The sequence below is a fragment of the Abramis brama genome (assembly GCF_963993115.1).
Source record: "Abramis brama genome assembly, chromosome: 21".
Classification (NCBI taxonomy): Eukaryota; Metazoa; Chordata; class Actinopteri; order Cypriniformes; family Leuciscidae; genus Abramis; species Abramis brama.
In genome coordinates this window covers 19,512,960-19,538,081 of record NC_139983.1, presented here as the reverse complement: position 1 = coordinate 19,538,081, position 25,122 = coordinate 19,512,960, and the positions used below count along the sequence as shown (strand labels likewise).

General features: G+C 37.0%; 1 protein-coding gene across 8 annotated transcripts in view; it reads right to left on the bottom strand.

The window, feature by feature from the left end:
• Window positions 1-25,122, bottom strand: part of ehbp1 (EH domain binding protein 1) — a 140,537-nt gene that overhangs the window by 54,697 nt on the left and 60,718 nt on the right. For all 8 annotated transcript variants that reach the window (XM_084097684.1, XM_084097685.1, XM_084097688.1 and 5 more), the window contains 5 exons: window positions 13,872-14,050; window positions 9,528-9,576; window positions 3,433-4,296; window positions 1,557-1,598; window positions 1,331-1,471 (listed from right to left, as the gene is read on the bottom strand). In XM_084097684.1, the coding sequence (XP_083953810.1) occupies window positions 1,331-1,471; window positions 1,557-1,598; window positions 3,433-4,296; window positions 9,528-9,576; window positions 13,872-14,050 (1,275 nt within the window). The remainder of the gene's footprint in view (window positions 1-1,330; window positions 1,472-1,556; window positions 1,599-3,432; window positions 4,297-9,527; window positions 9,577-13,871; window positions 14,051-25,122) is intronic.

Here is a 25,122-nt window from a genome sequence, read left to right as displayed (position 1 = left end):
GATCAATGTTTTCTATTAAAAAGTGAAACAATTCAATATTCTGGCACGCTAATGCACTGAAGCCTCATTAGCACATCGTCCTTGGGATGGAGGCACTGTGAACACACACACAGACGCTAATTCGTGGTTAATTTACGGGATGAGGACCATCTCCCCTTCATCAGACCGCAGAGGACTTTTGCAGGAGAAAGAGACGGCGAGAAAAGGAAATATTGCTCTTTGAAAAAACCCTTAATTTATGGCAGCATCACACTGAGGTGCCCTCCTGTTCCTGTTCTTTGCTTTCTTATGCATTTCATTCAAGGGCATCTCATTTCCTTTTAAAATTCATACAGCAAAACGTCTGAATAAATCCACCACACGCCAGATATTTCATCATGTCCTGAAACCCCCTCCCCTGTGGTTCTGTATGTTTATGCCACTGCGTTTCACACTATGCTTCCCCTAAAACAGGATGTCAGGAGAACTGAAATGTTATTCGGATGTGACCTGAGCTTTTTGACGTCGAGTGTCAGCCGTCCCGCAGTACTGAGCTCAGTAGAGTTTGATGTTCTCTGACTGGTCACTTCCTACATCACTACCTGGAGCCCTTGAGTAACTCTTAAAGACTTGTCCTGTGTGAAATGAGAGACTCTGGCATGCAGGCTCTTGGCTATAGAATAATATTAATCTCTATTACTTCCTGTCTGACAGGTCCAGAGAGGAGCCATAGAAAGGACCTTCTAGATGTGTATTTGGCAATAGTTTATGGAATAGTTTGTCCCAAGAAATTAGTTTTACTTGGAAAAAACATCCACAATTAGAAAATTGAAAAAAATGTAATTATTAAAATGCAAAAAATAGCTTTAACAGCTGGGTCTTAGTCTGTCTTTTTAAATAAACTTTTTTTAAATAGACTTTTTTTTTGATAGACATTTATAATGTTACAAAAGATTACTATTTTTAAATAAAATGTTCTATTCATAAAAAAAAATTCTAATGGATTTTACAAAAATATTAAACAGCACAACTGTTTTCCACATTAATAATAATAAGAAATGCTTCTTGATCACCAACTTATTATTAACTTAGTAACATCTTCTGAAAATTCAGCTTTGTTGTCACAGGTATTAATTACATTTGAATATATATTAAAATAGAACATTTTTATTTTAAATTGTAATAATTTTTCACAATATTACTGTTGTTACTGTATTTTTAATCAAATAAATCAAGTCTTGGTAAGCATAAGAGACTTCTCACAAAAACATTCAAAAGTCACAGTGTAAAAAACAGAAGTCTCTCCTGAATGTCAATATCCAAGTAAAGGTGTGTATGTGTGTGAACTCACATCAATAATCTGTGGAGTGTGTGTAGGCGACTGTGCGTTAGTGGTGCTTTTGTTTCCAGCCTTCATGGCGGCATCTCTACGGGCCTGTTCCAATAGCAGCCTGGCCCTCTCCTTCAGCTCCTCTTGACGAGACAGGACCTTCTGCAATTGAGAACAAGAGGTTTTCATTCAATTTTGAGTGTAACAAAGTTTCCTTTTGTATTTGTATAACCATGATCTGTTTTACCTTCTCTTCCTTATTGTTAGACACTGGGGCAGTTACGACTTCCTGAAAAAAACAAAAAACAAAAATGTAAGTAGACAAATCAGTAGATGCCTCATTCCCCTATATCGGAGTGAGAGTGGCATCTCTTCTAAACGCTATGAGTTATCATCAGATTGGTATGGCTGTGATTCTGACAGCTGAGAGAAGATAGAGTGATGTTTGCCCTGATTACTTAGCATTGTGGGTGAGAGGGCAACTACACTGTGCAACACATTCAGTAAAACAGACAAATGAAGTGCCAACAAACTTAAGGCTGTGGCAAGTAAATGTCACCATGGTAGCGCACCTCTCATGTCACAGCAGAGGCCTTGATGACATGTCAAAATAAAATCAGGACAAATCTAAGCTGGAAAGTTATTCAGTGGAAGAAATGACAGTGATACATGGAGAGTGTGTGATAAAAGTTGGCTGTGCTGCAACACCTGCAAGTGTGTGTGTGCATGCTGTATAGATGAGGAGAGGCTCTCATGCGGAACACGCTATAACCCGTGTCAGTATTAGAGCTGCAGGCGGGACGGCCTGTACATAATGACATGCCACTCCGAGTGACACGCGGCTGCTGTCTGTGCCGATCAGGCGTCTCACAAAATGGCAAAAATATCAAACATGTATAAAGCTTCAAACAGTTTTATGTGCTTTGATTTTATATGCCAGCTTTTTCCATTTAAGTTGTAACTGCTTTTCTGTTGGGAGTGTTCAAGGCATTATTCATTTAACTTGCATGTGTATCTACCTGTGTTTGTTCCCTGAAAGTGTGTATGTGTGCTTGATGTTGTTGACTTGCTTGTGTTGGACCGTTTGTCATGTGTGGTTTGGTCATTTCCAGTGCTCAATATGGATCCCACACTTTTAGACCAATGAATTTCCAAAATAGTTCTATGACCGTTCTAGTCGTTTGTGATGATTGGATAAGGTATTTTAAAAATACATTTTTAGAAATTTTAGAAATTTCCATGAGCTTTTAGGACTTTTTAAAAATACATTTTTTCATGACTTTTCTAGGCCTGGAAATCACACTTGAAATTCCCTGGTATTTCTAGGGTATCCGGAATATCTGGAACCAGGGTTGTGAGAAATTGAATTTAGAATTACTTTTAAATTCTAATTTAACTTCTGAATTTGAATATAATTTAAACTGAGGTAGAAAACGTGATGCAGAATTACAATTTGAATGGAAGTAAAGTTAAAATGAACAGAAATTCATATAAATTCATGACACTTAAAAAAATATCAAAGTTTTGTTAAAAACTATCAGAAAAAGATAGACAGAGACAAACAGATAGATAGATAGATAGATAGATAGATAGATAGATAGATAGACAAACAGATAGATAGATAGATAGATAGACAGATAGATAGATAGATAGATAGATAGATAGATAGATAGATAGATAGACAGACAAGCCAAACAGATAGACAAGACAGACAGATAGACAGAACTATAATGAACAACAGAACAAACAACAAACAGACAGGTTTATAGACCTTAGAGAGAATTAAATATAGAACGACAGAGTGACAGATAGAACAACAGATAAAAAGAATAGTAGGATGATAGAATGAACGACAGACAGACAGACACAAAAAAACAGAATTATAGATAGAATGACAGACAGAATGATAGAGCCAATGACAGAAAGATGAATAAATGGACAGATAGAATGATAGACAGACATACAGACATAAGGTTTATAGACTTTAGAGAGAGACACACATAGATAGAACAACAAAAAATGATAGACAGAATGACAGAACTACAGTCAGACAGACAGATGTTGTCATTTTGTATTCAGATATATGTGCATATCTAAGCATTCGTGTGTGTGTTGACATTTACCTGTGTGTGTTTAGCGGGTGTGTGTGTGTGGTTGGTCTGGGCGCTCCTGTCTGACGTGCTGTCAGATTCCGAGTGGCGCAAACTCGCTCTCTTCTTCTTGATAAGATCAGTGTCTCTGTTGTATGTGAAGCCCAGTTTCTGTGTGTTTGCTAGAGAAGACCCGGTCTGCCATGTGGGCAACCCAGATTCAGTTTGTTTTTCGGCAGGCCGTGGGGCCTCGTGCTGCTCCCTGGAGACTCTGGTCTCAGTGGTGGTCAACCCACCCAACTGCCCTCTCTCCAGCCTGTGAGACAGGTCACCCATGTCCAGTGTATCTGCTTTGAGGAGCTTTTTCTGTTCTGCAGCAGGAGGTGGGCTGGTGGAGGTCTCCAGGTTGGTTCTGGTGCTCTGGGCGGGTCGTGGGTGAAGTTCTGTGATCGTTGGAGCTGCTGGAGAGTCGCGGCCTGCTTTAGACAACCGTAAAGATGGAGTCACTTCTTTTAAAACTTCCCCAGGTGAGACGGACAGAGAACCAGATCCCCCGCCTGTCACGACTGACTTCACTTCCTCTTCTTTCTCACCATGCTCACCATTACTTTCTGTGGCATCCTGATCAGTGGGCTCACGGTTAATGTCGTTGAGTTCGGCGTAGAACTTGTCTTGGTCAATAGAACTGTTTGTGTCCGTTTCGAAATCTCCAACTTTGTACGTGCTACGACTGCTGTTGGCTTCGATCTGCACAACGTTGAGTTCCTCACCACTGAAATGTGCCCGGATCTGATACAGGTACGTCATCACTGTCAGCTTATCCGGGATCGCCAGCAGAACCATGTCAGACGGCTCTAGGAGCCGAGAGATTCCCAGACTGGCAAAAACATCATATGCCTGCAGACACAAAAAGAGATCATGTTTAAAACAAGTAAAGCACAGAAAATAAAGGACAGTATCAAATTAAACAGGGTAAATAAAACAAGTACTGGTGGACTAAAAAAGTAATTTCTTCGTAACACACTAAAACAACAACATTGTCTCTGAAGGGCAAATAGTTGGAAATGTCAATAGTGGGTGAATCACTATAATATTTTAAAATTAAATAAAACCTGTCAACCAAATAATTCAAAGTAAACAAATAAAAAAAATCTGTTTCAGACTATAACTCTAAAAATAAAAAAAAATAAAAAAATTCTAAGTCAGGTAATCGTTTTATAAATTAAAAATAAATAAATAATAATAAATGATAGAACATATGATAGAATGATTGATAGAACGATAGATAGATAGAACAATAGAACAAATGATAGAACATAGGCAAGATTAAAAATTAAAACCTGTCAACCAAATAATTCATCAAAATAAAAAAATTATTCTGGGTCAGACTATCATTCTTAAAGATTTTAAATAAATAAATAAAAATCTGGGTCAGACAATCGTTTTATAAATAAATAAATAACAAAACATATGAATTAATTAATTAATTAAATATATACATTTTTATATACGTTTTTAACAAAGTATTTTTTTTATTTAACTATCAAAGCCAATTTCTACTTGTATTTGGAGCATGGCGGGTGTTAATTTGGACTACTCTGGGTAAGGTGGAAGGGTCGGGTTTGGAGAGAATATAGTAGGGGAAAATGTGAGGTATGATGAAAATGTAAAGTAGTAAAGTAAAGTAAACTAGGGAGAAAGCGGTAGCATAAAAGTGAAAGGGACAGACAGGTTGAGGGGTGAAAATGAATGAAGGGTGAAAGGGTAAACTACAGGGTTTAGGGTGGGACGGAACGCCAAAGTATAGGATGAAGGGAAAAAGAGAACGATAGGGTAAAGGGTGAAAAGGAAGAGGGTTGTAGGGTGATGGGAAGGAGAAACAGTTAGGGTGTGGGATGCATGCAGGAATTAGATTTGGGATAAGACAAGCTGGGATCAGTAGGATGCGGCAGGCGGTGACAGCTAATGTCAAGGATGGTTCTCCATGATAAGAGAGCACGATACCAAGAAACACTAAACTAATCCTGCCTCAGTCTTATCGCATATATCTCCCACTCTCTCTCCTTCCATTTCCCTCACTTTCTCTCTCACTTTTCCCCCTTTCCGTCACTCTCTCTCTCTCGGCAGTGAGTATAATTGCACTGATTTGTCCGGTTGAGGAGAACAGGCAGATAATCAAACAGCCAAACTCAATCCCTGATCGGGAGATAGAGGGAGGGAGAGAGAGAGAGAAACGGAAGGAAGAAGTGAAAGTAAACTGGCTGACATTATCACGGTAATCCACCGAATGAATGAAAGAAAAGTTACTTTCTCTTTCTCTTAAGAATCTGAGAATACACCAGTATAAGGCAAAGCCTACAAATTAGGCTTCTGTCTCGCCCTCCCCCAGATTGGGCTTATCAGAGCCGCTATCAGAGCCGAGCTGATGGCCGAGAGAATTCAGCCTGTTGACCAGCGTTGACTATTGTCTCAACCTCTGCTGCTTACCCAGCTACTGACTTTATCAGGGTTGTCCCCTTTATTGGCGTGAGCGAGAGAGAGAGAAAGCAAGAGAAAGGGAGGGGAGGGAAAATCAAAGGTAAGCCGATTCTCAATTTACAATTAATCTCATCTTTCTTTCTCTCGTGCCTTCTCTTTTTCCTGTTTGCTGGAGGCTAACAATGGTGACGCAGAGCTTTGCAGAGCAAGGCAAATGTAAGGTACAGACAGCTGAATAGAAAAAAGGGGAACGAAGAAGGGTGGGAAAACAAAGAGTCTTCAGGTATGTGTTGTTTGGGTTTTAACTCTAAAGAAAGAGTGAATAATTGGTGGAATGAACGAAACTTAAGTGTCTGATTGAGATTCTTAAACTTAAGCTACATTCACACTGCAGCTGAATGAGGTCCAAATCTCATTATTTTCCTTCGCATGTTACACAATCAGTTTTTGGCAGGAATAAACATACTAGGGAAACTAGGGAAAAAACAGTTTAATGACATTATTTGCATAAAAAAATAAATATTTATAGTAAAAACAGCAATATATTGTGAATAATCATTACAAATTAAAAGGGTTTTAATGAATTTTATAATTTTATTTATACTGTTATGACAAAGCTGAATTTTCAGCATCATTACTCCAGTCTTCAGTCACATGATCCTTCAGAAATCATTCTAATAGGCTGATTTGGTGTTCAAGAAACATTTCTTATCATCAATGTTGAAAACAATTATGCTGCTTAATATTTTTGTGGAAAGTGTGATACATTTTTTCAGGATTTTTTGAAGAAAATTCAAAAGAACAGCATTTATTTGAAACTGATCTTTTTTTTACAACACTGTAAATGATTTTACGATCAATTTAGATCAAATTAATGCATTATTACTGATAAGTATTTTTTATTTTTTTTGACCCCAAACTTTTGATAGAGTATATAATAAAAGAAAATTAGGAAACTTTGAAAAAGTATACAATTATATATAATTATTTCTAATATTTCTAATAAAAAATTATACAGATTATAAAAAGTGTTTGTATTCATGTCTGTTTACAGGGAGCACAACAAGTTCCTGAGGTGTCTCTCAGTTTCATTGCTCTAGTCTTCAAAACAGCAAATCATGCTTGATTAAAATAAATACACCATGTAAACAGCAGGTTGTGTGCGAGTGTGATTTAACCCTAAAATTACACTTCTGATGTACTGCGTCAACAACTACCAAACCTATTTAATCAACAGACAGAAATGTGCCGTTTACTCTTTCAGTGTATAAATGATGCGGCAACACTAATAACCCGTGTGAACTGTGCGATTGTGTGTTTAAGACTTTCTCTTCCTGCTCCAGTCTGTCGCCCCCTCCCCCACGCTAAACGGACAATGAAAAGCATTTTGTTTTGTGAATGACATCGCTGAATGATTGACAGGTATCCATCGCTGTCAGTCACACACACAGCCAGGGGGCTTTTTTCCCCCCGTCTGCACATTTATCGAGGAACACAGGAACACATACACGCAGGCGCACACGTGCACGCACAGATCAGATATCATGGGGAATTACTGCTAGTCTCTCTCTCGACACACACAGAGAAAATAATTCTTTTCACTGCCTGTATGACCAAACCTCCTCTCCCTTCTGCTATTGATTGTTCTTATCTGTCATATTTCAATGGAGATTATTGCAATCACGGCTGTGCCAGAGAGGGTCGCGCTGATTCTATCACATGAAAATGAATGCAGTTATCTAAATGTGTGTGTTTGGGGCTGTATAGAGAGTGCTCTTAACCTCCTCAGCTCGGGATTGTCATTTATCGTTCAAAGAGAGCGAGAGTACGCACACTTTTGCTGTGTTGGAGAGAGGAAAATTGCGTATATATGATAGTCACTGAACGAGAGGGCAGGAAATGAAGTCAGGAAGTGACTGCAGGTATTGAGTGCAGGGATAAAGTGATGACAGATGAAAGGAATGGTGGGAGAGCGCAAGGAGCACATTAAACACACCTAATAAAGTCTAAATGGAGTTAATCTGAGGTCTGAAATAAGAGATAATCTGCAGCACTCCAAAATACAGTGATCAATCAATGGAGCGGAATTACAGTTAAGTTTTATACATCCACAAATCCAAATAGATTCCAAACAAATCCAGGAAGCAACTCTTCAGCAAATATACATTTGTTTCATATCGTGCACTGCTGTGCATTGTGTGTGTGTTTTGAGGGAGACAGAGAGGAAGAGAGATGCTTGGAATAATCCTTGTTGGCACAGCCACCTGGTGGTTTATTTAAACAGGATTTTGAGAGTTGACAGCAATATCCACACCTTCCTCGCTCTCTCTCTCTCTCTCTCTCTCTCTCTCTCAAAGCCCATTTGTTGCGCACATCCCACTGAAAATTCTTGAATGAATGGAACACGGTATAATGTAAAACAATAACAAGAGAGAGAGGGAGAAAGTGACAAAAAAAGGGGGAAAAAACATAAATCGTGCTCGTGAATATCTACCTGAAGCAGATAAATAAGCTCAGCTGAAAATGAAAGGAAGAATGTGTGAAAGGCAGATCTCTAGGAGCAGGACTGAGAACTTCTGCATTAACTTTGCTGTATGGCCGTCATCATTATCTGAGCAGGTTCTTTGGTTTTTATGCTACCATTTATCATACCATTTTAAGGTTTAGTGTTTTTTTCTTCTTTTTTAAGAAAATAATACTTTTTTTCAGCAAGAATGCATTAAACTGATTACAACTGACAGTAAAGACTTCAACATTGTTAAACTTTTTTCCTTGCTATTCATCAAAGAATGTTGAAACAATGTATCACGGTTTCCACAAAAATATTAAGCAGCACAACAGTTTTCAAAATTTATGATAATAGGAAAAGTTTCTTGAGCAGCAAATCAGCATATTAGAATGATTTCTGAAGGATCATGTGACACTGAAAACTGTAATGGCTGCTTAAATTTATCACAGGATTTGCAATGACAGGAATAAATTAATAAATTTTACTACATTTTATATATATTATTATTATTATCATATATAAGCCATATATATCATATATATATATATATATCATATATATCATATATATATATATATATATATATATATATATATATATATATATATATATATATATGATATATATGGCTTATATATGATAATAATAATAATAATATTTCAAAAGTCTATAAGGGCTTGGGTCGTGTCTAGCAATTATACTTAATTTAAGAACAACAGAAGTTAATGGGAGTTTTTCACAAGTTTACGGTGTGTGTGTGTGTGTGTGTGTGTGTGTGTGTCTCTTCTGTTTAGACCTCATTTTACTGGCATTTTCCTCTAAGTGTGTGATTAATATCCCTTTATTTCTCTCTCTTGTCTTCTCTCTCTGTGGAGAAGCCTGTAAAGTTTATTCATAGCATGTTTATGAATTATGATGCTATCTTACGACTCCCAGGTGACTTACTCCATCCACACAAACACGAGCAAAAACACACACACATACACTCTTTCCATCAGTGTCGGCAGGGGAGCCGCATTCTGAAAGTGGCAATTAGAGAACGCTGGGTGGGAGTGAATAAGATTTATAACAAAAATCACCTATGAGGAGGATTACTGATGCACAAACAAACGGAGAGAGAAAGAGAGTGTGTAGCATTTACCTTTTTGTTGTTTTCTTTAATATCTTGAGGATTGAGAGCCTTGTAGTCACTAGAAGGAAGGAAAGAACAGCGAGAGAGAGAGAGAGAGAGAGAGTTAGCTTTAAATATGCATCTCATGTAATGGCTGTAGAACTGTAACATGCAATTTCACAGCTCTGCAATCAACACAACTAATAGAGTGTGTGTGAGTGCAAGCAAATTAGACACACACACACCCTTTACTCAAGCACTCAACACATTAAACATTTCATCTTTCGTTCTCCATCACCATACCCACTGTGCGCCTGGGGTCTTTCCTCTCTTTAGCTGGGGAAACAGTAGTGGGACTACTCTAAAAATGGACAATATCCTTTTTCATTTCCAATATTTCATTTTTCTTCTATCACAAGCATTCACTACATGTCAATTAAACCTTGATGTGGGCTGGGTACTGTCCCCTAAGGCACAATGCGTTTTAAAAGCCTTTCTCCACATGAAACGGCATTTATAAACACATCCAGTTAAACTGCATTTTCAGCTGGTAATATTGTAAAGTTAATTTACTGAGATTTGATTCTATCTTGAATAGTATACTACAATATTTGTTTTACATTTTCAATCCCTCACAAACCTACCCAGAAAAGACTGCCTTAGAGGAAGTAAATTAAACTGTAATAGTACAAAAGATAATGAAAATGAATAAAAATAATACCAATAATAATGATGATAAAAGAAATTAACATTTTGACATCTGCATTTAGCAAAGAAATTGGTCAATATGAGCTACATTTTGTTGGATCTTTCTCGGACTTCAATAGAAGTGTAATCAGTGCTTCAGTAAGAGATTTTGGTAGAGTTCCTTAAGATAAAGAATGTTCAAAATATTAAGTAGGATTGGAGATAATTTAGCAGAAAACTTCTTATAGAATTCGATCAGAGAGCCATCGGGCCCTGGCGCCTTGCCACTCTGCAATGCTGATATGGACTCAGATATTTCTTGCAGCTGATCTAAGTCTTTTATGTTGTGCTCAAATTTTTTTTTTCACATTTATTTTATCAAAAAACTACCAGTTGAGACTGATCTTTAGGTGTTTCTGATTTACAAAGTCTAGAATAAAAGTTCATAAAAATGTTATTAATTGTAAGGGGATCAATAGTTCATTCTCCATCATCTACAATTTGGGAAATATGTTGTGCTGATGATCTGGATTTAAGTTGATGGGCTAAGAGTCAGCCAGCCTTATCACTGTGTTCATAGAAAAAAAAACGTATTATTGGGGTCAACACAACCAGTTTGGCTCAAAAAGGCTGAGATTTAATTTGACATTTTAGAAGGTGTCCATTGCACAGTTAAGATCACCACCTAAAATCAGGTAATGTGAATTAAAGCTGAGTGAAGCCACAAACAGCTTATTAACAAATTTCTTATCATACCAATAGACCTTATTCACAGCAGCGCCATCTTTAATTTTTAAAGGGTATGAAAGCGAGACTGTGAGGGATAGACATGCATCTCTTCAGTGGGTTTAACTGTTATTTAATGTGTTTTTGGATTGTTCTGCTGATGAAACACTGCAAAAATATCTTTCCAAGAAATTTCAGTAGACAAAAAAAACTCAGACAATATGAGCTGTGGAAAAGTGTAAGTGATCTAGCTTTATACAGCTTTTTACAGCGGATGCCATTGATAACATGGTTTCTATCCCTCACAGCCTCACTTTCATACCGGTCATGGCGCTGCTCTTAATAAGGTCGATTGGGTCCATAAACATTCACCAGCAAGACCTGGGTATGAAATGGTTTCCAGACACCATGATATAACAACCCTGACGATGAGAAATAACATTAGAAGCAGATTCTTTTGTGTATTATTATAGCTGCTCCTTTTGCGTTAGCATTAAATTTAGAATGGAAAATGTGTCCCACCCATGGTTTCTGCAACCTAAGATGATCTGAATTGAGTAAATGTATCTCTCTTTTTTTTTCTTTTTCTTTTGAGTAAATGTACAGTATCTCTTGAAGGAAGATTATATTGGATTTAAGACGCTTATTTAAGATGAGATTTTTTTTTCATCTCTTTATAGGACCATTAAGACCTTTAACATTCCATGATGTAAACCTTTTCTGTCATTCCTCCTCTACTTAAAACATCGGACATAGTTAAGTATGAAAGGATAAACACTGCACCTGTGGCATAAACAAAGCTGGTGCACCATTAAATTACTTAATATCTCTGACAACAACCCAAAACACAACAAAAACAAATGGAACATCTATTAAAAAAAAATAAAGGAAAAGAAAAACAATCAATGAGGCAGTAAACCAACCCATGAACATTAGAACACTCTTTCCTATGTTTACCTCCCCAACTGAGGCAAGCTGCAGGACTCATGTAACCCCGTTGTACTCCCAGCAACTCTTCAATAAAAAAAAGATAGGGGGAAGGTCACTTATAGACCATCTTCCAGTGTTTTTTTAACAATACTCTCCAAAGCAAAGACGTGAACCGGCATGATTAGTCCATCCACCGGTGTTTTTATTAACAGTACCCTCCCAGACAAAGAAATGAACTGTTATAGTAAAGAAATAAAAAATAAAAGTATACCACAAAATTATTGGATAATATTTATGCTCACTTGGTTATGCGAGCAGAAAAATCATTGCATAGATTAATAAAGAAATATATTTTTGATCTTCGTCACTGATCAACAATGCACAATATGACATGACATGAATGCATTCAGCAAACAAGGTACATTTTAAATGCAGGTTGTCACTTAAGGCCAGTGTGTGTGAAAAGTACAGAGAAAATGTAAAAAAATGTCTTGATACATGGAAATCAGTGCAAAAGTAACAGATAATAAATCAGTCAATCTCTTCCTTAAATAGACGACAGCCAGATTCCTGATACTTTAGCGTATGCTAAACCCAGAGGGTGGTTGGCCGTGGCGCTGTCAGCACTGTGATGAATCTGCTGTAAGTGTAGTAATTAAGGAGGATTTGAGTCATTCCTGATGAGACCAAACACAGAAATGTTCAGAAATAAAACAGAGGGATTAAATCTCCTTCATAAACCATATTAGACCCCCCACACAGAGTGAGATTCTCACAGGGAGAGAGAGAGAGAGAGAAAGAAAGAGGTGAAATAAGTGAGTTGTGTATACAGAGTTTAGGGCTGTCTCTATCAATTATATAGAGGTTATTGAGTCATCTGGTGATTATTTTGATCAAAGGCAACAGCTGATAATGGGTTAACATTTAAAAAGAACAATCAATAAAAACTGTGAATCTCCATAGTGTCATGAGGCCATTTTTTTGTAAAACTGAGTATTGTTTATGCAAGAGACTCTGACAGCCCTAATAGTGTTCTATGAGTAAAGAGTTACTGGTAACACTTTACAATAAGGTTCCTTTATTAAACATTAGTAAATGTATTAACTAACATGAACTAACAATGAGCAATACATTTACTACTGTTTTTGTTAATCTTTGTTAATGTTAGTTAATGAAAATAAAGCTGTTCATTGTTTGTTCATGTTAGTTCACAGTGCATTACCTAATGTTAACAAGATTTTAATAAAGTATTAGTAAATGTTGAAATTAACATTAACCAAGATGAACAAATGCTGTATAAGTGCAGTTCATTATTAGTTAATGTTAACTAATGTAGTTAACTAATGAACCTTATTGTAAAGTGTTACCGAGTTACTATAATAACAACTATAGAGAGACTGGTGTAATATGTGTCAGTAGACAAACTGTCACCCCCTTAATCTAACAAAATGTGCATACTGTAATTTTTGTCAATGTGATTGAGAGATGCACAAAAGAAGATTTACTTCTTTAATGATAAAAAGTGTTGTTGTTTTTTTTGCATGTCAAAGTGCATTTTCTACATAAAATACATTTTATGGCAAAAGGAATTTTTCTATTTAATCCATCTATCTATTTGAGTATTTATAGGTTTAAAAATATATCTTTTCCATTTATTGAACTGGCAGTGTATAAATCCATGTAAATTTGTGGCTAAAGATTAATCTTAAAGCCTTTTGCCAATGGGAGCTGTGGGCTAAAAGGTGTTTTGGTTGTCAACTAATAGTCAACTTACTTCTTGACATAACATTTAACATGTTCACTCAAAAATGAAATTTCTGTCATTTTCTCACCCTCATGACGTTCCAAACCCATATGATTTTTTTCCGTATGTGTAATAGAAAACAAGATGTCACCATTTTTATTTTTGGGTGAACTCTCCCTTTACAGAGGGGGTAATTTGTATCATCACCCATGCACTGAAGGAAGCACATATTGTGTGTGCTGAGGCTTATGTAAGAGTGTGTATTGTCATATACGTTCATGGCTTACATAAAGTCAGGTCTGAAGTGGTGTAAAAGGGCACAGAATGCCAGTCCATTCCTCCAGGAAGTGGTGAAGTTGGTGATTTTGACGCCTCTGTAGTTTTTCGTGACCTCACGACACCAGGCCAATAGGGACTGACTTGCGTTCGGCCTCCCACCAAGAATAGGACTGGGAATTGGACTGGGCTAAAGAAAAAGAGAAAAAGAGGGAAGGGTGTAATTAAAACATAAGTAAATTAATTACATGTCAGTTTTGACTTGAGATCAATATATCTCACAGACTATTTACTCATCAGAACAGTAAAAGAAATACATTCAAATATATATTAAATAAATAAAAGTATACATAACCAAATCAATATTCATGAGCATGCAAAACAGTGGTACCAATAATGTCTTTGCCAGGCTAGTCTTGTCAATGTACCACCAGACGAACAAAAGAAAAAAAACCCTCTGTTGTTTTTCTTTTCATTTTCATTATACACAATAGCAATGTGTTGCATAATATATGCAGAAAAGGGAAAGGAATTAGAGAAACACAACTTTTAATTATACGGAAACATGAACTGTAACCCAAATCACACAGAACTCATTTAGTCCAAGCCTTGACTATTTTTCAAATACTCACTATTATTCTCTCTTGCACACATACACACACAACCCTCTTATTGTCTCTCTTTTCTTCAAAAGTCCTTAAATTCCAATCAAGAACATCAGATCCAACCCATCTCTCTCCAATTAGCTTTGTAAGCTTAGCTTTGTTAAAAGTCGCCTCTGCTGAAACCCTCTGTCTAATTTGAACAAACACACAGAAAAATGCACACAAAAGACTTACATGCTCGTTCTAATGAGAGCTTTGGTCTGTAAGGAGTGTATGACCATGGATAATGTAAACACATGATTAATAAAGACCAGCCTTTGAAGCTGTATCAGTCTGGATTAAGAGTCCAACTAAACGGAGGAACGAGAATTCTAATCCCGCAAATCCAGAAACACAAAGCGGCAGGAACCCCTTCGCACCGGGAGTCTGGCCACTTTCGGACATAATCCCGTTAAAAATGGAGACGGCGCGTTACGGATACATATCGCTTGAAATTCATATTCTGCGGTGCACACGCTCGCATTTTTCCTCTCACAATAACTTTTTAATAACGATAATCAAATAGCCTGAGACAAAACTTGCAGCTATCTGATGAATTGCAGCTTGATAGATTCCACATCTAAATACAAATCTAACATGTTATAAAAGAGTGCTCATCCTGCAGAAATACATTATCATAGGACAGGTATCTGTATGGATCTGTGTGTGCAAAGGAAGAGAGACTCTGCCATTCCCCTGATAAGAGCGCTATACATCAGCTGGTCAACATTTCACGCATGTACGGCAGCTTAACAACGCCCCCTTTTGGACACAATTTGCTACTGCAGGAGGTTTCAAGGACACACAAACTTAAAAAAAATGCTTGCGAGGGGCCTAGAGCAGACTTATGTAAATTACAGACCAAAACTCAAAAACTATTTAAAAAACAAGCAATGATATTATAAAGGGAACCGTGACGTCCTAAATGTGTGGTTTGAGTAGATTGGCAAAACGTTGAACCTGTAACTTCCTTTAAATTCTTCAAATGCTTGCCTCTTAGATTATCATAATTGAATGCTAAGATCCAAATGAATGCCACCAGGGGCAAGTGTGTTATTTGTGCATTTATACATCCTTCTGCACAATCTGAAAGGTTAAGGTTGTTTTGAAAGAGCAGGAGGGAAAAGTCAAGTGAGAGGCCCTTGGGGCTCCAACAGCCTTTTTACTCTAGAAGGAGATGTGCACACACACAAACAGACTAATAACAATGCTCAGGAAGCAACCACAACAGTAAACACAGATGAATACAAACAAACACCCAACAATGAAGTACAATAGTTGTATTATTTTATGTGAATAAAAAAAAAAAAAACATTAACATAGTCTGAACCTCATTTAGAGGAGAACATTATTGATGAGTAAAGCTTTTAAGTTTATTCTTCCTTTTATTTTACTGTTGTTTCTTTTGTGATAGGCCCAATCTGTTAAGTGACCTCAAACTAGGATGCTTGCTTTTAATTAGGAAAAGCTAATTTCTTGTATTAAAAGGTCTCATATTCAATCAGAGATCAACAACAGTGATTTACTGAAGAGACTGCACATGTATTCCCTGCATACACACACATGCTACATGGGGGCGGGGAAGAACACGTTAAGCTCCACACGAATGCAAAACCCGCAACCACTTTTCCATGTCACTTTTCCGCCATGCATGATAAGAGAGCTGTAAGTTCCTGAGGCAGTCTTTGCTCCTTTTAAGAGATGTTTGAAGTAGCTGTCTAATTTCAGCTCAATAATTACCTGGGATTACCGGCCAGGTGCTATTAAAGCAATTAGAAGACAACAGCCGTTTAGGAGCACTCGGCTCTTTAGGCTAACAGTGCCCTGTGGCACCTTTACAGCGGGAGGAAAACAGTAACACTGACACACCAAGACACGTTTAAACTCTCAGGAACCATGGCTTACTTAATTCATCCTCCACGGCTGTAAAAATGAGTTGACTCCAGAGTGCCTACTTGTCCTACTGTCAATGACTCATATGATCCGTTATAAAAACCAAAATCTGCTAAAATGCTACATTTGCTAAAGTATTCATTTTAAACTACTGAACTGCTCCACAGTTAAAGGGATAGTTCACCCCAAAAATTAAAATTCTGTCATCATTTACTCACTCTCACAAGTTTTACAAGTTTATCCAAAACTTTATGAATTTCTTTCTTCTGCGGTTTGGTTCCCGATATTCTTCAAAATATATTTTTTTGTTCAGCGGAAGAAATAAATTCATACAGATTTGGAACAACTTGATGGTGAGTTGAATTTTCATTTTTGGGTGAACTATCCCTTTAACTGTAATGTTCAAATATAAACAAAACAAATTAACTGATCAGATATAAACTCCCTGTTCCCACTGCAAACTGACTTGCACATAACGGCCGACTCACTATGCAATTTGATCTGATATAAACTATTGAACTTATTCATAAGCATTGTTTAAATATAAACTGCTGAACTGTTCTATTCAAAAACGGCTTAATTTTTGGAATGTAAACCGCTAAACTTCAACTGTAATCCATACAGTTCAAATTTAAACTGAATAGTTTAAATATAAACTTAACTTTTTTTAAAGATAAACTTGTCTGCTTAATTGTTTAAATGTTAACTGCTAAACTATTCAATTGTGAACTATCACTGTTCAAATATAAACTACTAATTGATAAACTACTAATATAAACTGAACTGTTCTTTTTAAAGATCAACTTCTGTACTGTTCCATTGTAAACTTTCAAAAAAACTTTTTTAACGTAAACTGCTCAAATATAAACTGCTGACCTGTTTTACTGTAAAATACATGGTTCAGAGATAAACTACTGAACACTTCTCCTGTAAACCACAACAAAAACATCTGAATTGTTCTCAGATTATAAAACTATCATTCCATTTTGGGTTCTTTAAAAACATCAATGGCTAAACCAAATTCCAGTCATTCCTGTGCATTCACAAAATAACAGTGATTTCAGTGAGATGATGAAGCACTGGAACAAAAAACAGTTCTGATGAAACTGTGTAAAAGTTCTGCCTTCATTCACAAGCTCACAGCACAGAGTGCATGTTCTTACAAAACTACATGCGTCTACTGAAACAACACTGACAGGGATTTCTGGTGTCACATAGAGCGCGTGTACTTATCAAACGCAGCGCTGTCTTGCCCTGAGCAGCGGTCGCGGGGGGAGGGGGTGTGGGGATAGGAGGAGAAAAATAAACGATTGGCAGCGGCGTGTTTCTGCGCTGGAGGACAGGATTACAGCACCGTTTCTTCCTACAAACAGAACATATTAAAATGAAGCTGCATTCATCGCTATCCAACACACACACAAAAAGAGAGGAGAAAAAAACAAAACGACAAAAAAAAAATCATGCAGCATTTCAACATCTGCCAAAAATAAGATGGAGACAGAAAAGATATTCATTATTCATGATGGCAGCGAACGTACACACACACACCTGACACATGGTGGAGGACAGGGGCGAGGAGGGAGGAGAAGGTAAAAGGAGATGAGGAGGGGGAAAACTTAATCTGTGTTGAATGAGAGTAAGAAAGATGAAGGGTGAAAGAGAAGACGTGAGAAAGAAGATGGAGTAAAAGAGTTTGGCAGACGAACTAGGAGAGGTCATGTGATCAGAACGGTAGTCTTTTGCTTAAAACCGTCATTCTTTGTACATTCCATTAATATGCTCTTAAAATTACATTTCCCTGTTGTCACACTAAACATTTTAACCTATAGACCTCTAGGGCCCAAACTAATTCTGTGAACTGCAACAGAAATACAAGGAAAAAAGACTTCAATAAACTGATGCAATCACACACACATATATATATACACACACAAAAAAAGGCACCAAAACAGCGGAAGCTTCAATCACGCATCCACTTAAAATGCCTGCGGCAACATCTATCTATGGTGTGTGTGTGTGTGTGTCAGCACTCTAAGTTCTCTTACACACCCAGAATAGTTTTATGATCTAACAGAGTGGACTCAGAATTAGTTGTGATTCGCCAAGTGGTGTTCAATTGTTTATTATTAATTGTTTTGCTTCCTGTAATTGCTTCTCAATTATTCAACTGCACCTTGAATCTAATGACTAAATTGTCCCTAAATGTGCGTCTCCGTACCTGGCTTTACTATTGTTTCCAATTACCTTGGATATTCAATTGTGAAAGATTCGTTGAACTGCTTTGAACCAAATCAAAAGCTCAATTATAAAAATGAGAACTCGCATGGAACATGACGCTACGGGAACGCATATTATAGACATTAAAGTAATATCAAATTACTATTATAATTATACGGTGTCATTTCAAAACTGCAAACACTGAAGCCCGCATGGAAATTCAAATCACAAAGCTGCGGCCTCTCCAATGTGAAACGTTTTGAAGTGGAAGAGATTGTCATATCTGACAAAGATCAATAAAAGAAGGGATTCAACAAGTCATCAGCACAATACAATCTTTCAGATCGGAAATGTACAAATTCCGCAAAAAAAAAAAGAAAAAAAAAAAAAGATTGTAACTTTAAAAAGTATATTCATATCTTGTGCTTCCTTAGATTTTAAGTGACAAAGAAAGATGTTCTCACCTCTGCTCAAACAGCACCAGTTTCATATGAATTTCATCATTTCCAATGACAAACTTACCAAGTTTTCTTACAGAAACGAGTGAAGTTCATTTGCCTAAGCTTGAGGCTGAGGGGGAGTTTTTTGGGCCTTGTACAAAAACACAAAATATGCGAGCATGACTAAATCACATTTCCGGGGCCTGTTTCCCATGCTAAGCTACACGGCTTTAAAAATTTAAACACAACAGCCCTCGCTAAAACATAAGAAAATTTGGGAGGATACGAGCGAGAGCAAATCTCCCGCACGCGCTCGTGTGCTATACATGTGTAATGTGGTGTAATCTAACGTTAGAGGCGGTGAAAACACTGGCGGAGAGGCATAGCCCAAAACTCTGAACTGTGTAAATGAGCTTTATCTAGTGAGGCCTGCACACACGCACACACAAAAAAAAAGGTATTTAGAAGCAAAAAAGGCGACTGGCACGGGGTTAGCTCTCTGATAGAGGGAGGCAGGCGATCACGAAACATATCGAACGACTCAAATCACTGTAACGCTAAACATCAACATGCGAGCATTTCTGGCAAAGCGCACGCACAGAACTTAACAACAACCTTCAAATTACCGCCACACTAAACAAACCCTATGAAAAAAAACGTGATTTACTAAGGCGAATCTAGACATGAGAAAAAAAAAAGATTTTTTTTAGTGTTAAAGCAGCGTTGTTAGTTACAGCAGGGATGAGAGGGTGTGTAGAGCAGGAAAAACTAAATCTATACAGCGCTAATCTGCTTTAGACAACACTCCTCTACAAACAAATTACAGGAGGCGAAGTTCAGCGATCTGCTCTGATAAAGCTGTCATTTATCAATGAATCCGCAATGCACACGGAAACTCATTAAGAGCAGAGCAGCAGTAATACTGCGCAAAGAAGAAGGAGGGAGAGAGGGATGAGGAAAGGAAGAGAGGGAAACATCAGGTGTGCTCTGCTCCGCTCCGCCGTCAGATCGTTGTCCGCGGAGGTACGGTCTCGTTGGCAGATGAGAGCCCTGATAAGCGAAAGCAATTAAAAAGAATATAATTACAAAGTCACCCCTATCTGAACGAGGCCTTGATCAAAACACGCCCACGTCAATACGTCAGCCGGAGTGTGAAGCGGGATCGATGGAATCAGGAAGGAAGGCTTTTACCGAAGCATGTTTCACACCATCAAACGCCATCACGCATGAGAGATGAGACGAGACGCACACTTAAGATAATGAAAGACATAAAAACGTAACCAGCAACAGATCGACAAGCTCGCTACATGACATACGCCAGGTTTACTTCACATTAAAGGCAGTGATTCTCAACCATGGGTACATGTACACTTGGGGGTACTTGAAAAGGTTTTGAACCTATATAATAGAAAAAAATCAATAAATTAAAATAATTATTAGTGATTGATGCCTTATATTTTTCCTAGTTTTTTTTTTTAAAGGAAAGAAAATGTGTGTGTAATGTGGCCAAGATTTTCAATTTGTGTGTACATATTCTTTTGTCTTTTTTTCTTTACTTTTTTGTTTAAATACGACTTAAAATAGATAGTTCACCCAAAAAGTCTGTCATCGTTTACTCACCCTCATGTTGTTCCATACCTGTATAATATTATTTTGTATCTATATAACAAAAAAGATGATATTTTGAAGAATATGTTGTTTTGTCCATACAGTGGATGTCAATGATAACCAACCTGTTTAGTTGTAGGACTAGCTCACCCAAAAATGAAAATTATTCCATAATTTACTCAATTTACCCTCAAATATGGGCATTATGGCAAAATTATCATATTACAAATTTTTTCAGGAAAATCACGATTCACAATTTTAATCACGCTTTTTTCATGTTGGTTTTACTATTTTTCAAGTGACTGAGCAGTACAGTCAAACTAATTTTCCTATTTTAGAAATGTCCTCTTACAAGGTAAAAAAAATGTAAAAGAAAAAAAGAATGACAGACCATTTAGGCAAATAATACGATACGCGCTCAGAAAAGCGCACGTCAGAACAGTGTGCGACTAAAATGTTTAACCGTCCGGCAAAGCATTAAAATGCAAGCAAATAATAGACTTTTGTGATTGTGAATAACTGCAATCTCACGTGAGCCTAACCCTACCTCAGCGTTAAGGTGATGTGAATGTACATCATGTTGTACAATATGTTGGGACAGAGGTGCCAGAACTGATAGAATGCACTGAAGCACGATACTACGATATTTCTTCAAAAGCAGAACATGGAGACATTTTGATCGTTCACGATCAAATATTGTGATATCGCACACCCCTACCCTCAAGCCATCCTAGGTGTATATGACTTTCTTCTTTCAGCCGAACACAATCTGAGTTATGATAAATAATATCCTGGCTCTTCCAAGCTTTGTTTTTTTTTTTAAGTTTTTGAAGCTCCAAAATGCGTATCCATCCATCACAAAAGTAATCCATATGACTCCAGTGGGTTAATCAATGCTTTCTGAAGCGAAGTGATGAAAAATAACCATATTTAAAACTTTATAAACTATAATCACTGGCTTCTGGCAACGGCCGTACCAGATTATTTAATATAACTCTGATTGTGTTTGGCTGAAAGAAAAAAGTTATATACTTGGCTTGGGGGTGAGTAAATTATGGGATAAAGTGAACTATTCCTTTAACAACATTCTTCAAAATATCTTCTTTTGTGTTTTGCCAACGAAAGTAAATGAGGTGAGTAAATGGTGACAATTTTCAATTTTGAGTCAACTATCCCTTTAAGATGAATGATAATGCTAAATGATCTCCATAATATGAGTCTAAAGAAATGCTAGTTGATAAAGAGGTAATTCACCTTTTTGATGGGCCTGGTACATAAAGTAAACCAAAACAGTTAGTAAAACACTGCATTGAGTCACACAATCCCATGAGTCCAATAAGAAAGTAACACTTGACAAACAGTCAGCTGAAGACATGCACCAGACATGGGGAAGGTTGGACACACATGCAAAAACACAGAATGGTTGGTTATTAATTTTGCTGCGTTCTGTCATTCATTGGTCCAAAATGTTTTTAATTGGCTGTTATTGTGAAACATTTTTTGGTTTCAGTGTGGACATACAAAATGACTTGATGCTGGAAACTTTTCACACCTGGTTAAGGCATGATGTTCACAACTTGTGACTCAAAAATACCTCCTTAGTCCATTCAGTTACGCAAAAAATGGTTGATGCAGAATGAGTCACTGAACTGATATCAGAACCATGAATGCATTAACATACACTATCACTCAGAAGTTTGGGGTCTGTAAGATTTTTTTTTACATTTTTGTCATGTTTTTTCAAGTCTCTTATGCTCAAAGGCTGCCTTTACTTGATCAAAAAATAAATATTGTGAAATATTACAATCTAAAAGAACTGGTTTTATTTTAATATATTTAAAAAAATATATTTATTCCTCTGATGGCAAAGCTAAATTTTCAGCATCATTACTCCAGTCTTCAGTGCCACATGATCCTTTAGAAATCATTCTAATATGCTGATTTGGTGCTCAAGAAACATCAATGTTGAAATATCAATGGTGAAAACCGTTGTGCAGCTTAATATTTTTGTGGAAATTGTGATACATTTTTCGGGATTCATTGAAGAATATAAAAAAAACAGCATTTATTTGAAATAGAAATCTTTTGTAACAATGTAAAAGTCTTTCCTTTCATTTTGATCAACTTGCTGCATCCATGCTGAATAAAAGTATTAATTCTTATTGACCTGAAACTTCTGAATGGTAGTACATGACCACCCGCATTTACACAGTGTTAAGATCCTCGGTATCTGTTTTGTGTGGGTTGTTGTTTTGCATATGTGTGCAGGGATTGGCTGCTGTCGGAGGAGCCTGATTGGAGGATCTACTGATGCGCCGCTTTAAAAGGGCGGCGCTAATCAAAGATGTGGAGCTCATTCTGGCATTGGCCTTGTTTGTGATGATTTAATTAGGTTCTTTCTTATGTTTTAGGATCGTAGGGGTGTCCTGACATTTATTTTGACTTTGTTTGTGATTTGTTTATTTATAGGGAATTTTCTTTGTAATTTTGTTTATTCCCTGATTAGGTAATTTATACATGTTTTATTTATAAGTCTATTTTGTTTATTATTTTGGCCTTGGGGCACCCTGAAGCCATTGCTCCTTAATTTAATTACTTTTTCCACCTTAAATAAATTATACTTTTTGTGGAACTTAGAATTGTGTCTTTGGTAATCTGTCGGCTGGGGCTGGTTCCCTATTTTACCAATTGCAAAAGTTCACGTCAAGCCCGTCCTTATTGCACGGGTCGTAACAACAGTGTGAACTTCGCCAATGTGCCGTGGTCAGTCAATCACAACAGAGGTCTTTTACATGTAAAAGTCTTAAAGGTAAAGTAACAGTTTAAGTCTACAGATCAGAGAAAAAGTGGGATATGGTCATTTAAAAAACCTCTGTGAAGAAAATCAAGTTTTTAATGTTGTTTATTTGTCTATGTGGTGTTTTTAATATGCTTTAAAGGTCCCATTGCATGGATTATTTTATTATTTTAGAATGTTTCCTGGGGTGCCCTTATAATGTTAGTATGTTTTTTAGATCAAAAGTTGTTATAATTTAGAAATAAAAGGCATATTTCCTAGCCTGATTTTAGCCTCTGATTTGAACGCTCTGTTTGAAGGGGTGTGTCTGCTGAGAGACTTCAGTGTAAACGCCCACTGCTGTGATTGGCTGCTGTGAGACCTCAGTGTAAATGCCCACTGCTGTGATTGGCTGACATGCTTGCATATGAAATATTTAGCATTACATGTGGAACTCTCTCGAAAACTTTTACTATTACAGCTATTATACGTTTTTACTATTACAGCTATCGGGATTAACGAATCAATTTTTTAAGTATTTAGATCTATTCCCATCGCATAAAAGGTTGCAGTGATGAGCATTGAGCAGATGACAGCCTGTTGATCGCATGAATGAAGATCCTATCACTGCAACGCAGTTTCTGCACTCTCACTAATGATTTCACCAATGCAAATATGAGGTAAGTACAGTAAGAGTTTCGTTGTGCAGTGTAACAGCGTCACTGATTTCATAACGAGTTTTGGCAAGTGTCCAGATAAACTTGCGCTGTGTGATTGACAGCTTGGGCGATTGGAAAGGGATTGTTCTTTGATCGCTTTGTATATATATATTAATCACAGTTTAAGTAAGATTATTTTCATCCTACTAAGAGAAACGACGTGAAGTTGATCATTTAGTCACTGGCTTGATTTACTGATGCATAAACAGTACTGAACGACTTAAAGATTATCTGTCTGAACTTGAACAATTACACATCAGAAATTCACATAACCCACTGGTTCTTCAGAGGCTCGGATGAAGGAACTAAAAAAATACTTTTGTGTTCATTTGTACATCCAAACACTGAGCAACTGCCATGCTTCGCTCGTTTGCAAGCCATGATGTCTCTCGAGGAAAAAACAATATCGCACTCACGCAGCTCATTTTCTCATGGGCGGGCCAAATTCTTTTTGCGGGCAAAGAAGAGAAAGGGGAGGTAACCTTTCCCCTTATGACGACATAAGGGGAAGATTCTAGATTCGCCCGTCTGAGCTTTCATTTTCTCAAAAATACCCAGGGCTTGGTTTACACCCATCAAAACGTCTAGCCACTGGGGGACCATAGGCAGGCTAGGGAAACTCATATTAAGGTTAAAAAAAACTCATAAAGTGAAATTTTCATGCAATGGGACCTTTAAAACAAACTATGTGCAAATTAATCACAACTGCTGAGTATTTTCTCCATAAAACTTCAGTGAACCAAAGACGGTCTCAAAAACGCGGTTTAAAATCGCAGTTGTTCTCTACGTCACAAATGCCGTTGTAACCAATCCTGTCACAATGGGAGCGGGGCTTTAGCATATCATTAATAATTCTCTAAAGCAGGGGTGTCTCAAGAGAAGCCAGGTTATCCCGGTATATTTTTCTGTTGGTATGAAAAATCGGGTAGATATAGCAATATAGCAGGTTAATTATGAGTATGATG